Here is a 13,376-nt window from a genome sequence, read left to right on the forward strand (position 1 = left end):
AATAAATAAATAAATAAAATGGTTCTCACCAAGGACCTGTCTACTAAAACTAAGGGTTTCCTCATACTTTCTTAGTAGTTTTGCCTGTTATTTCACTTTTACTCCTTCTCCTTGGGATCCATAACAGTGCTCTCTCTTGCTTCTTCTTTTATCTCTGATAATTGTTCCTTCTGATGATTCATCTTTCCCAATCCTTGTAGGAATCACTGAGATCTCTGACTCCCTCAACGATATCTACATTCTTATTTATGCCCAAGTTACAGCTAGCTATCATCTTCATGGTGTTGACTATTTTTCTAAACTAACAGTTCTTCCTGGATGCCTCACTAACATTTCAAAATGTTAGTGGGTATGAAAGCATTTATCCTTCTGCTTCAACTCTCCTCCATCCTATCACTGGAAATGCTTCTCTCTCTCATTTCCCAGTCACTGTCATTGTATTATGTGGGGCTTGCCATTTCTTCAAAGTTTTACCTTTTCCTGTCTGTACCTACTGCTTAAAATCTCTTCTAACCAGTGATTTTCAAACTTCATTCTTTCATTTCATTTCTATACTGCCCAATAGCCAAAGTTCTCTGGGCAGCTCATAACAAGATAAAACATTTCTATCTTCAGGGAACCCTTTCCGATTGATTCATCTACTGAGGACCCCTGGGTAATGAACATGCCCACAATAGCTGAACTCTAAGGTTTGGCCAACTTAACCTGATAAGCCCCATTTTTTCACACACCCCCAAAAACTTATTCTAACCAGATGTATGTATGCTTAATGTCTTTACCTAAACCTGTCTTCCCCAAATAATAAATGAATATTACACTTTGTTCACTGATCCTGCCTTATCAAGAGGTGCTGTGGATTCTAATTGACATGGAATTTCTCTTCCTCCTTTACCACATTTGAAATACCCCATCTTTGACAAACTGTACAAATTCATTTGCCCAAGAAATTCTAGAAATGTCTATTCTTATACTGTTTAGACAGAACTGAAATTACCTTTTTTATTTGCCATGTAGGTTTGATTCCTTTTAAATAAATTAACTTTTTTTTTAAATTGCAATACTGATGCTCATTGTGGATTAAGGTGCCCATTGTGGATTAATATTCAACCCCTATTTGGGGTTTGTCATGTTGTGCGAACCCAGTGAGCGTAGGTTATATGAAGGTTATTTAATCCTCTCATAATCCACGCTCATCAGGTTCGCACGGCACAACACCCCCTGACTGAGGGATGCCTATTTAAAATAGCAGCCGCATGCACTTTGCCTGTCGTGTTGTGCAAACACAGCCCCAATGTCTGTTGTTTTAAACAATCATGCCTAAGTCCTTTTATTATGATACTCAGTAATGAAAATACACTTTGTCTTCTTTATGAGAAAATCTGAGAATTCTATAAAGACCTGTTGTAGTAGAATCAATTTCTACAATTTTTGTGAGTTTGCGGACATTGGGGGAAACATGCTGGTGCAACCTCAGATTTCTGGGAGAAAAACCCTGCTTGCACTGCATTTCTGTGAAACCTTTAATATCTGCCATGGAAACATGATACTGCAAAAGATTCTTAGACATATTCTGGTTGTCCTGTCTTGCACGAGTCCAACACAGCCAAACCTTTCCTACACCCACAAATAGAGGGGAAGACCAGTAATGGAAGAAAAGGTGTTTTTCATTGAAGGTTGTCTGCTATTAGTGGTCTTCTCATTAAGGAAACCCAGGATACCCAGAACCAAGTTTGAAAACTACTTTGCTAGATTATTGCAGGCTGGGCACCTTTTTGGTCCCTTTTCCTAGTGATTTCCTCTTTACTGAATCAATTCAAAATGCCTCAGCAAAGAATATTTCTACTACGTCTCTTCTGTTGTTAGGCCCATGCAATCCCTCAGCTTTAGTTCTCTGCATTGCCACACATCTTTTCCTCCTCTGACTCATGCCCCCTTATTCATCATTTCAATCTTAATTGATTGATTGATTTAGCTAGTGCAGAGATCTTATTATCTTTGAGTACTACGACAAATGTTGGGTAATTATGAGAAAAAAGAAGATGATTTAGTATGGAGCCAAATTGGAATAGCAGTGAAATTTCACTAAAATGTTAAGGGCGCAGTCCTATGCATGCTTAGACAGAAAAAAAGTCCTACACTTCACAGCATTACCCAACTACCCATGTTGCCTAGGGAAGGCTGGGAGTTGTTGGACTTTTTTTCTGTCTAAAAATGCATAGGATTGCACCCTAAGACAATTTTATTGTTGGTGTATAGCAATGCCTGATACTCACATGTAATGCAAACCGAATGATTATACAACTGATTCATGAAACTTTCAGTACTTGGATTAAATTGTGGAGAATTATATGCAATAAATACATGGCATCATTGATGGACTTCTCAGCATAAACTGAAAGCTGCTGAAAGTTTCCTTTTTAAGAAGGAAATCTTAACCGTTTCCTTCTTAAAAAGAAAAGAAATCCATTTCAAATTCTGCATAATGTAAAAGGAGCCAGTGTTTTATTTGGAATTACCTAAATAAGGCTACGGATATAATCAGTAATGTAACCACATGAGAGCTTGTTTCATTGCTTGAGTGACAAGTTTAAATGGGCTTTTGCTTATTTAAAACAGCTAGGATTAATTATTCTCAATAGACCCCTCAAGACATTATTAAACCTAGGTCTACTTATAACTAAAAAAAAAAAATACTACTAGACATCATTATGTGAGAGTACTTACAATTAAATCTCCAAGGCAAAATAACTTCAGTAAAACGTGTATTATACATATTCATGACAACAGAATGAAAATCTAGAAAAGCTTACATTGATTTTATACACACACACACACACACACACACACACACACACAATCAGAAAAGCCAAACAGGCCCAATGTCTTAAATGAACCAGTTCAATATGAAAAGTTGTTTTTTTAAGACTCTAAATATTAAAGTTGCACCAGCAAATTTGCAGACATCTTATTTTTCTTTTTGGCATGGAAAAATTAAGTACAAAAAGAGGAAAGACTTAGATTGGGTTTGGACAACACGATAACCAACAGTGCTTTAAATAGTCGATGGTTTGTTATTTAACCAACCATGGGTTATTGTGTTCTGTGGCGGGAGTGTTTTAACCAATGGCTGGTTATTTGGCCAAAATAACCAACACAAAGAACCAATGCTGTGCAGAGTTGGCTACCTGAACTACTGCTGGTCATGGTGTTGTATCGAGGGCATGCTGGTTATTTCCTTGGCCATCGTTAGGTTATTTCGTTAGCCACAGATTCGCAAGGCAAGAGCGGTCAAAGTGGCAGCTGCCACTCTAGTCCAGCTAGAGGATAGATTTTTGGCAGCAATAGCTGATAGGAAAATAGTGGGAGGACTGAGGGGATGGTGGAAGAGAGGGCAGGGGATGAGTGAGTCAACTCAGCGTGGACTAATAGTCAACTCAATACTGATCCTAATCCACACCATAGTTGATTCCTCTCTCTCACCATTTCCCTGGTACCACCTCTAACTATAACTCGTTCAAGATGGATCCAAATTAGTGTAGTCAAGACGTGAGACTCAGATTCCTCCCTCCCACCATTTCCCTGGTACTGCCTTTAACTATGACTCATTCCAGATGGATCCAAATTAGTGTAGTCAATAGAATGTAATGATTTCATTATCCCCAACTTTCAGTGTGATGCAATTCTAACTTGGAAAGAACAATCTATTTTACTGTTAAAACTGCATTTACTTCAGCTGTTTAAAACTGGGAAAACAGAGAGAGCCTTGATGAGAGTCTCTCTTCTAGTATTTTTGCTGCTGACACATTCTAGTTCTTGGGAGTTGAGAAACAAAAACAAAAAATAGTTTCAGTCTTTTCCTAAAGCATTAAGAACATTACCAATAAGCTGCAAGGTACAGCAAATTAAGATCTTTTTAACTTAAGAAACCAGGAATCAAACCAGGGACATAAGCTGGCCTCTTGAATGAGATATCACCTCTATAAATTTTCATCTCAATATTGACAAACTGGGATCAAATCCTAGCAGAAAAAGCTGCAAACTGTGCATCTTTGTCCCCCAGCTCTAGTAAAATGTTTCTAGCCCTCACCAATACAAGATCCTGAAAAACAATTGGAATGTGATAGAGAAGATTTTTAGTCTCAATGCTACTTTCTAAAAGGATTTGATGTTTGGCCAAGCTAAGAAGTACCTATCCGAGTTGCCATTACTTGTATTTCAAGACATATCTACTCAAGATAATAAAATCAAATCTGGTATTGTAAACTGATGGAATTCTATGGGATTGTCAACCTACATTACCTTTTCACAGGCTCTGTCTGTACAAGAGTTGCATCTATCATGGCTTTCATCCATAACTCCATTTCCTTCCCTGTATCTGTGCAGAAATAATAGGTCCTCATATTTGGATGAGCTGCCTGATTGGAAATGACATGGTCATTTTTTGGGGGGAAGTTACAACAGTCTGTAAGAAAGAGAAGGAGGGGAATCAAAGAATTTTACTGGTTTCCTTAATCAGTAATTCATTGGTTTCAAGATTTATGCAGGCGACCTCTACAAACTCATCACATGGTAACTAATACAATGTTATTCATCAACATGCTCATATTTTGTGGCAATTAAACTGGGAAAAAACACATCAGTATTAAATTTGTACGCTGTGTTGTTTCTTAGTGCACCTGAGGCTCTCCTAAGTGATTTCTATGAATTACAGACTGAAAATTCACTACAGGCATCTGGGATACGCAGATTATAGAAAATATTAGCTCAGGTATTTTGAGTCAGAACAAAACTGCAAGTTGTAAAGTATGTACTTACCCATTAAAACTTGCAGTGAGGTTTAGCTTATTCATCGTCAAGAACAGCCCAAAGAAGTTCAAATCCAAGAAACAAAATGTAAGGTTAGGAATGTTTAACAGAGGAAGAGCTATAATGTCTACATTAAAGGAAGTAATATTGTATAATTAATACTAGGATTAAAAGGCTAAATTTTAGAGTGCTATTAACCACTTTGTTCTTGTTCAGGTTAGCAAATAATTATTTTTTGCAAGTGCAAAGAAACGAACAAATTAGTACATTTAAGTAACATTCTACTTCATAAACAGAGGCACAGAGAGTGATTTCTCAACTACAAATGGGACAGTAGGGATACAAATGCCTGATAGGGGAAGAAGATGAGTCTAAAAACTTAATTCCCACCCTTAAGTTTCTTATTGATCAGAGCAGGGAAGCTAGCAAAAAGTGGGATGTCAAGGCAGTGAGGCAACTGATGGGTCTATTTATTTATTTATTTATTTATTAATTAATTTATTTAATTATTGCATTTATATCCCACCATTTTTCCTCCAAGGAACCTATAATCCTCCTCCTCTCCATTTTATCCTCACAACAACAACCCTGTGAGGTGGGTTCGGTTGAGAGTGTGTGACTGGCCCAAAGTCACCCAGCGGGTTTCCATGGCTCAGTGGGGACTAGAACCCGGATCTCCCAACTCCCAGTCCAACACTTTAGCCACGACACCACACTGGCTCTCGGTAACTGGAATCCTCTGGAGATACTGCAAGACTGCTGAGGATATATGGAGTTGCCTGCAGACACACAAACATTTCCCCACGGGATGGAGTAAATTCTAGCACTGCAGTGTCAGGAGCTTTGAAAAGAAATCCCACAAAAGGGAAGAACAGCAGACAAACAGACTTTAACATTACTTCTAGGCAGAGATGTGGGGCTAGCATTACACTTCTGGGTGCCCTTGGACATGGCACCACAGAAGGCCCCTTTCCTCTCCCTGCTTTTGCCACTTGCACCTGCCATTCCCCTCCCTTCTCCACCCACCTGCACCACCACAGTCACCTTCACTGCTGCCTGCTGCCAAATGCCTGATTCTGATGGGGTCCTTCCTCAGAGGCAGGCACTGTTGATACTGGAGAGGTGTACTTGGAGATTGCCTCTGTCACAGGTGATCTCCCAGGACATCTCTCCTCTGGAGCAGCCACCCATCCTCTGTTAGCCCTGGCTAAACAGAGGATTGGCAGCTGTTCCAAAGGACAGACAGTTGCTCCTGAGGAGAAGGGCCCTGGGAGATGGCTCATGGCACAGGTGATCTCCTCAGACGCCTCTTCAGTCCCCACCATGCCTGGCTCTGAGGAAGGACCCCATCAGAGCCAGGCATTTTGCTCTGGCCTGCTTGGCTCTCCAGAGGGGCGGGTAGCGGCAGGAGTGAGCGGAAGGTCTTAGGGGTTGGGCAGGGATGGGCATTTCTGAGCCTGTGGGCTCCTGGCAGCTGCCCAGCCTGGCTAACCCCTAATCTTGAGCTTGTAGAGGTGGATTACTCTTTGAAGTTACAAACATGTGCATCTGTGATGGGGCCCATCTTGACATACATAGTAGTCTGAACTGCTTATTCAAACAACCACAAAAATTACAATTGAGCTGAAGACGGAAGACTTTTAAGACTTCTCTAGGGGATTTTTTTGGCCTTTCCTGCAAACCATAGTGTGCATGAGTGTACAGTTACAGTTTCTTGATCAACTAAACATCACAGATCAGCAGATGAATGATATCCTCACCTTAAAAGCATACTTCCGATTGATGTGATCTTCAGAAGAAAGCATGGATATCTGAAAGCTGGGAAGAAGTATACTCCCTAATATTCCTTCTTCTTTTTCATCTGGAAATGATGGAAAGATGGTTGACTAAAGCAGAAAATTGTTGTTGATCTGTATTACGCACCAGTATAACGTACATTTGCATTTAAGCTTTCCCCATCCACTTGAAAATTCTGTGTAGGAAAAATTCAGGTCAAACTTCCACATCAGTATTTTTTTATATATAACAAACTTCTACATTTTATAACTGTTAACAGATTTTTAGAGAGCGCGCATAACCATGCCTCTAGGCAAGCGATCAAAACTAGCCACCGTGAATGCCTTTTTTTTTCTTTTTTGGGGGGCAGAAAGGTGGGAGATGAATTTAATAAATAATAATAAAGAAGAAGAACCCATAGCTTTCCAAGCAGCACCAACTGGCCTACCAGCTGCTAACACAGACTGACTCCCCGTATACCAACTTCCCAGGCCACAACGATCTTCAAGAAAGGCCCTGATGTCTGTGCTGCAGCCTACGGATTTCTATTTGGCAACCAAACAGAGATGGGCCTTCTCGGTAGTGGCTCCTGCCCTGCGGAATGATCTCTCCTCTGAAGCTTGAATGATGGCGTGTTTTAGGCATTTATTAAAAGCATATCTGTTTCCTTTGGTTTCCGAACAACATGATGTGCGTATTGTGTGTATGTGGTCCGTTTTTGTTTGGTTTTATCCTTTTGTAAACCGATTTGGGATTTGTTTCAAATGAGAAGCAGTATATATTGTTAATAAATAATCAATAAATACTTATAAATAAGGTGAGGGGTGTGTGTATGTATGTGTGTGTGTGAACTCTGGAAGCCTACTTTGCAAAGGACCACTGAGGAAAGCCTAGCCTTATATCCTGCCTTTTTTCCTCCAAGGAACCCAAGGCGGCGTACATAATCCTCCTCTCCATTTTATCCTCACAACAACCACCCTGTGAGGTAGGCTGGGCTGAGAGTCTGTGACTGGCCCAAAGTCACCCAGCAGGTTTCCATGGCTGAGTGAGGACTAGAACCCAGATCTCCTGACTCCCAGTCCAACACTTTAGCCACTACACCACACTGGCTCTTCTACATAAACGTAAGTGCTGACTAGGGCTGGGCATAGTTTGTGAAAAGAAAAAAAAAGATAAAAGAAGTGATTGGAATTATGGAGCTTAAACACATTTAAACAGTAACATGTATTCTAGAGGCAGAGAAAATCTGAAACAATGCCTTGGGAATCAGAAAGAAACAGGACTGCAAGGCTCTAGTCCCCTGTCATTTTTCAGCTACCTTCTGTATCGATTTGCCCCTCACCCAGTCAGCTGAGAACAGAGTAACAGCCTCTGTGGGTTTCAACTGCCAATGAGTCTCTTCCTGCAAACCCTGGGTGGGGGGGGGGGAGAGATATCTCAGTAGAATGGGATGGTATTAGAATTCTTTTTCCCTGTCCAAAAAGCAGCATTTTACTAAACAAATATTATGAAAGATTTAATTGTCCCCTGACTAGCTGAATTAAAACTGGATATTAGAGTTAATCATTGGAATGGAGAAGAGGATTTTAATCCTGTTTTAATTCTGCCTTAAGGCAGCATTAAGGTGGAGCAGCTAATGATGCCTCTTCAGTAGAGGAGCTTTGTAATAGATGAAAGCAAACACACAATTTGCAGTTCATGCGCCTGCCCAAGACCCCACTGTGAATGCTGCAATCACTGACACACAATGAATGTCTGGCCCAAAACAAAGCCTACAATGTACGATTGCAGAATGTTGAGTATTCAGGTAGTGTTTCTTATGTCTGCCTTTTAATGGCAACTATGAAGTAAAATGATGCTGTTTTTCCGAAGTGAACATGCAGCCTGCAAGGCAAGCTATAATAAAAGGTCCATGCCATTAACGCCTAAACATAAATCTTCTGAAAATACACGAACTGCAAGCCATTCTTAACCAAGTACACTTTTGGGTGCAAAAATTGTAATATATGTGGGCACTTCAGTATGCTAGTGCCTGTGAGGGAAAAGGCAACTGTCCAAGTATGGTATGAAATACAGCAGCAAAACAATGCTGGAGGGTTTTTGTTTTCTTTTAACTTCCTTGCTCAAAAGCCTCTAATCAGTTTCTCTTTTTCAGAGCAGTTCAAATATTTTTTTGCAGATAAGCAATTTGATTCCTGTATAAGCTGAAGATAGTATATTCACTGCCATGCTGGTAAGGGAATTGATGTAAAGAGGTACGTGTGTGAGAGTGAAAGTATGCTGCATTTGGACAACATGATAATCAATGGTGGGGTAATAATCAAATTGGCAGTTGTTTATCTAGGAGGTACTCCTCATACCACATGATAATAATCAACCGTGGTATAGATTAGGATCAGCGTTGACTGTTGGTCCACAATGAGTCGACTCACTCATCTCCCCTTCTCTCCCCCCCCCAGTCCTCCTGCTAGTATCCCATCAGCCATTGCTGCTGAAAATCTATCCTGCCGGCTGGACTAGAGCAGCAGCCGCCACTTTGACCACTCTTGCCTTGTGACTCTGTGGCTGAGGAATTTCAAGGCTCACTTTCCAAATTCTATTTTTAACCAAATTGCGATGGCTTTTAATAACAAATAATCCTCTGTTCATTTCCCCCTTCGTCACTGCAAAGGTTAAACTAGCAAAGCTGTTTCTTGATAATTTAGTATTCAAGAGTACCTTAAGTGGCTTGAAGCTTATGCCTGTTAGACCTAGTCCCAGTCTGTGGGGATCTATAGCCTGTGATTCTGAGTCAGAGGGGGGTGCTGTGGAGCCAGGCCCAGTTGTGGTAAGCCGCATGCCTGAGAAGTCAGTTCTACCAGGCCTCCCACCTAGTTATGAGCTGGGAGGGGGTCAGATTCAGGATGCTGTTACAGCCTATCTTTCGCAGCTGGGAGATCTGACCTTGACGGAGGCCCGGCTTCTCAACCAGGGACATTTTCCATGGGAACAAGGCAGCAGGGGGAGGATTCTGCATGAGAGGGTGTTTCTGAGGTGTGTTCTAAGACATGTCATTACCTAAAGAGGGTGGAACAAAGGCGTCCAGTAAGGCAGATCATGCATTTGCAAGCTAGGTTTTCCTGCCAGGATTGAATGTCTGATAGTGATCATTAGAGGCCTTTGCCCTGTATTTAAACGAGGGCAACAGACAGTATAGTTTGCTGGAAGCAACATTTTTTTTAACCTGGAAAGCTTCCTTGTCTCCTTTTTTGGATATAACTACAAACTTCTTTGTATTTATTCCATTCGCTGAACCCAAGGCTGTTTGGGTCTTTTGTTAAGATACTTAAAAGTGATCCTGGTCAAGGAAATACGTTGTAATCTGTTATTTGCAGATCTTTATTGGGACTGTAAAAGCTTAAAGCTAATTACTGGAATTACTGCAATAAAAGTTTTACTGGGACTTGAGTCAGTTTATGACTATGCCCCATTTTTGAATTTGGAACTAAAGCTGAAAGATCTGAGGGCAGCTATGCCCACAGCATTCTCTAACTTCTTGCAACCAACTAGTCATTTGGATTCTGCTTCCTCTGCAGTCAGAAAATTATAGCTGCTTCTGTTCGATTTCTTTTCATTTCCTTCTAAATCTATCTGTGCCATTTCCATAGCATTGTTGTTCTTCCTTATTTGGCAAATGCTATTTTCCCCCTAATCTTCATCCATCTCTCTCTCTCTGTGTGTGTGTGTGTGTGTGTGTTAGGCCAATCAGAAGTAGTAACCAGGCCCATGTGCTAGGGGGTGGGTATACTAACCAAGCCATTTTTCTCTTCTGTAATAAGTGTGCACATGTATTTTATGGGGAAACAGCATAAATAAAAAGCCTATGACCCAGTTGACACATGTCACTCCCCTTTAAATATATAACCTCCAATTAGCATGATCGTAAATTGCTTTGTGATGTGCGATGCTGTGGGTTGTTTGTGGGTTTAACAACCAAAAGTTAACCTAATATTAGTTCTTAGGTTAACTTTGGGTTGTTTAACCCATGAATAACCTATAGTTATTGGGCAGATCAGAGGTTGCATATTCAAATCGGAAGTGGCTTACATACAGAATGCAATCTGGCAAATCTTGAGTTATTTAATTAACCCACGATTTGCCACCATTACGTGCAAACAGCGCCCATGTGCTATTTTTTCAATAAATGTTTGAGCTAATTTACCCAGTTTACAAGTATGTATTCCCCACTTTCTTAAGAGTGTAGTGCATTAATCTGCTGTGTGCACTACACTTCTCCACCTTGGCCGCTACACATGTACACATACAAGCTGCATGTCCATGTGAACAAAGATATGAGGGAAGAAGACAGAGTAAGGGCAAAGTGATTTCAGTTATCAAGAAAGAAAGCATAGGACAACTTGGGGAATGTTAAAGAATGTTGCAGGGACTAGGACCAAGCTTAAGGAAAAGAAAAGTCAGGGACAAACCCACCTTTTAATCCAAAGTGACAGGGGACAGGGTAGAGAATAATTGCTCTCAGTGTACCTTGTGCCTGGAAGGTGAGGCTGATCCATATCCCCAAATAAAAATCTTACCCAAAGCAGAGAGGACTGGGAAGCTCAGAGTAGCCACTTATGTACCACCATAAAAGAGGACAGATTTACATAACATTTGCATATGCTAATATTACGTATAGATGAAAATTTAGAATTCCTTAAATTCAAACAGAAACACAATACATCTCACCATAGTGAGGGAAAAGACTATGACAAGGTGACCGGTGTGCTTGCTCAAGTTGCTGTTCAGGCGCTAAATTCTGATGCATAATTTCAAGGCCCCTGCTCTCCCTTTTTAAAGTTCTTTATCTTTAAAACCAACGGGAGAACCCTTCAGGTAGAAGATGCCTTCTGACAGAGGACTGTCTTCTGACAGCTCTTCTGAACATCCTCTGTAAAGTAGGGCTTATGGTCACCCTGGGGAATCTCCAGTTTTCCTTAGCAATTGAAGGACCGTGGTCCACATCACTACTGGAGAACTCTGTAAATAAATTGCATGTAACAAAAAAAAATTCTTTCCAGCTTCTGATTCATATTATCCCTTGTATTCTACCACGGTAAAGAGCCCTGACTAAATCTACACAACTATTTACAAATGGCATTACAAAGAAGCATATTGTGTACAAGCCAAGGTTTTTTTTTAAATATATATATATATATTCTAACAATTTAAGCAAGTGAGGGTTAACGTATTTGGTGTGTTCCAATAACCATTTCTAATGCTTGCAAGTGATTACTAGAACATCTGATTATCTAACTCCATCTGCTTCAATTGCCTCCCAGAGCATGGGTATAAAAATAGCTTTGGTTTATTTATTTATGCATTCTAAACAAGACGGCTTTTATATTTCTCATACAGCCTAAAACCAATAATTTAATCAAGTGGAAAACATTTTAAAAAATTAGCAACAAAGATAAATAAAACTTCTGAACAATTGGATGCTTCCCATGAAATTGACTGCATTCAACAAAGGAGTTGCATGTGAGGGCGAAAACAGCTGAACTGACTTTTCCTATAAGTAGGAAAACCCACCAACAATCTGGCCACTTCCCTAATTATAATATAATTTTAGCTCAATCAAAGTCTCCATGTCTAAAATTACAGTATTACAGTTACACTAGTTTTGACTCAGCAGTGGCTTGGTTTTTCCAGTAGTCTATAATCTTTTTGAACATAATAGTTCTGAATTTGTAAAATGATTTCTACATGAGAACACTGGTACTTAAAATTATCTTGATAAACCTAGAGATCCGATGGATGTTTTTCAAAGAGAGATTCACTCCATTTAAAAATTGTTGCTATGGTTATACTGGAAATCTTGGATTGTCTGCAATTGCTTGTAATTTCCACTTTGATTTCATCAATGAATGTTCAGTTTCAGCACCAGCACCCAGCATATAATTAACCCATGATTTGCTATGCATAAGTAGGAATAAGTGGGCACATTGCCTCCAGCGTGCTCCTCACTTCTGCTTTTAATCAACAACCTATCATCAGTTGAGTCAGAGGTTGTAAGCAAACCTGGAGCGCTGATTTGTTTAGGGCAGTGGTTCCCAAACTTTTTCAGGTCCCCGCCCCCTTGGTTCCACAAACTCATGCCCAATGTCCCCTACCCCACACAATAAAAATCATTATTCAGCATAGCGGTTTTCAACGACCACTAAAAAAGATAATAACAATAAAATTCAAAACAGTAACAATTAATTGAATATTTATTCAAAATCCAACTACATTTTTTTTAGTTTATTCAATTAAACATAATTGATTAACTTGATCCAGTGATATCATATTTTCAAAGTCTGATAGTCATTTATAAAGAATATTAGATATCACATTTAGTAACTGGGGTAGAGTATCTCACTATTCTGTAAATTCTTAATGTGATGGATGGGCTTGATGAAGTGATTCCAGTTTCCCAATGTCTGGTTTAAAGTCACTTAACATGAGTCTTAAATCACCACGTTTAGTAATCTGGAGTCGATGTCTTTGCTTGGAGAGAAGTAGGCAGACCACACTAAAACCACATTCCACCAAATATGCTGTTGAAAATGCAACCAGGAGCTTCTGAACCACTCTCCATAGTGCAAGATAGCGATCAGAAATTTTCTTCTGTAACCAAAACTCCTGGTACGATTTCTTAAACTTTGGCTTCAGCTAAATGTCATTTTGTAGCTCCACTGGCCCCTTTAAATGGGAAGCACCCACCGCAGGCTTGCCGAGGGAGGGAGGGAAAAGAGAGTGAACGCCTGTTTTGCAGC

At 40.0% G+C, this 13,376-nt stretch overlaps 1 protein-coding gene across 6 annotated transcripts in view; it reads right to left on the minus strand.

The window, feature by feature from the left end:
* Positions 1-13,376, minus strand: part of PLEKHA5 (pleckstrin homology domain containing A5) — a 210,163-nt gene that overhangs the window by 52,688 nt on the left and 144,099 nt on the right. For all 6 annotated transcript variants that reach the window (XM_063134807.1, XM_063134812.1, XM_063134810.1 and 3 more), the window contains exons 8-9: positions 6,567-6,667; positions 4,300-4,415 (exon numbers count right to left, since the gene is read on the minus strand). In XM_063134807.1, coding sequence (XP_062990877.1) covers positions 4,300-4,415; positions 6,567-6,667 — 217 coding nt within the window. The remainder of the gene's footprint in view (positions 1-4,299; positions 4,416-6,566; positions 6,668-13,376) is intronic.

Source organism: Elgaria multicarinata, chromosome 9 (assembly GCF_023053635.1).
Source record: "Elgaria multicarinata webbii isolate HBS135686 ecotype San Diego chromosome 9, rElgMul1.1.pri, whole genome shotgun sequence".
In the NCBI taxonomy this organism is placed as follows: Eukaryota; Metazoa; Chordata; class Lepidosauria; order Squamata; family Anguidae; genus Elgaria; species Elgaria multicarinata.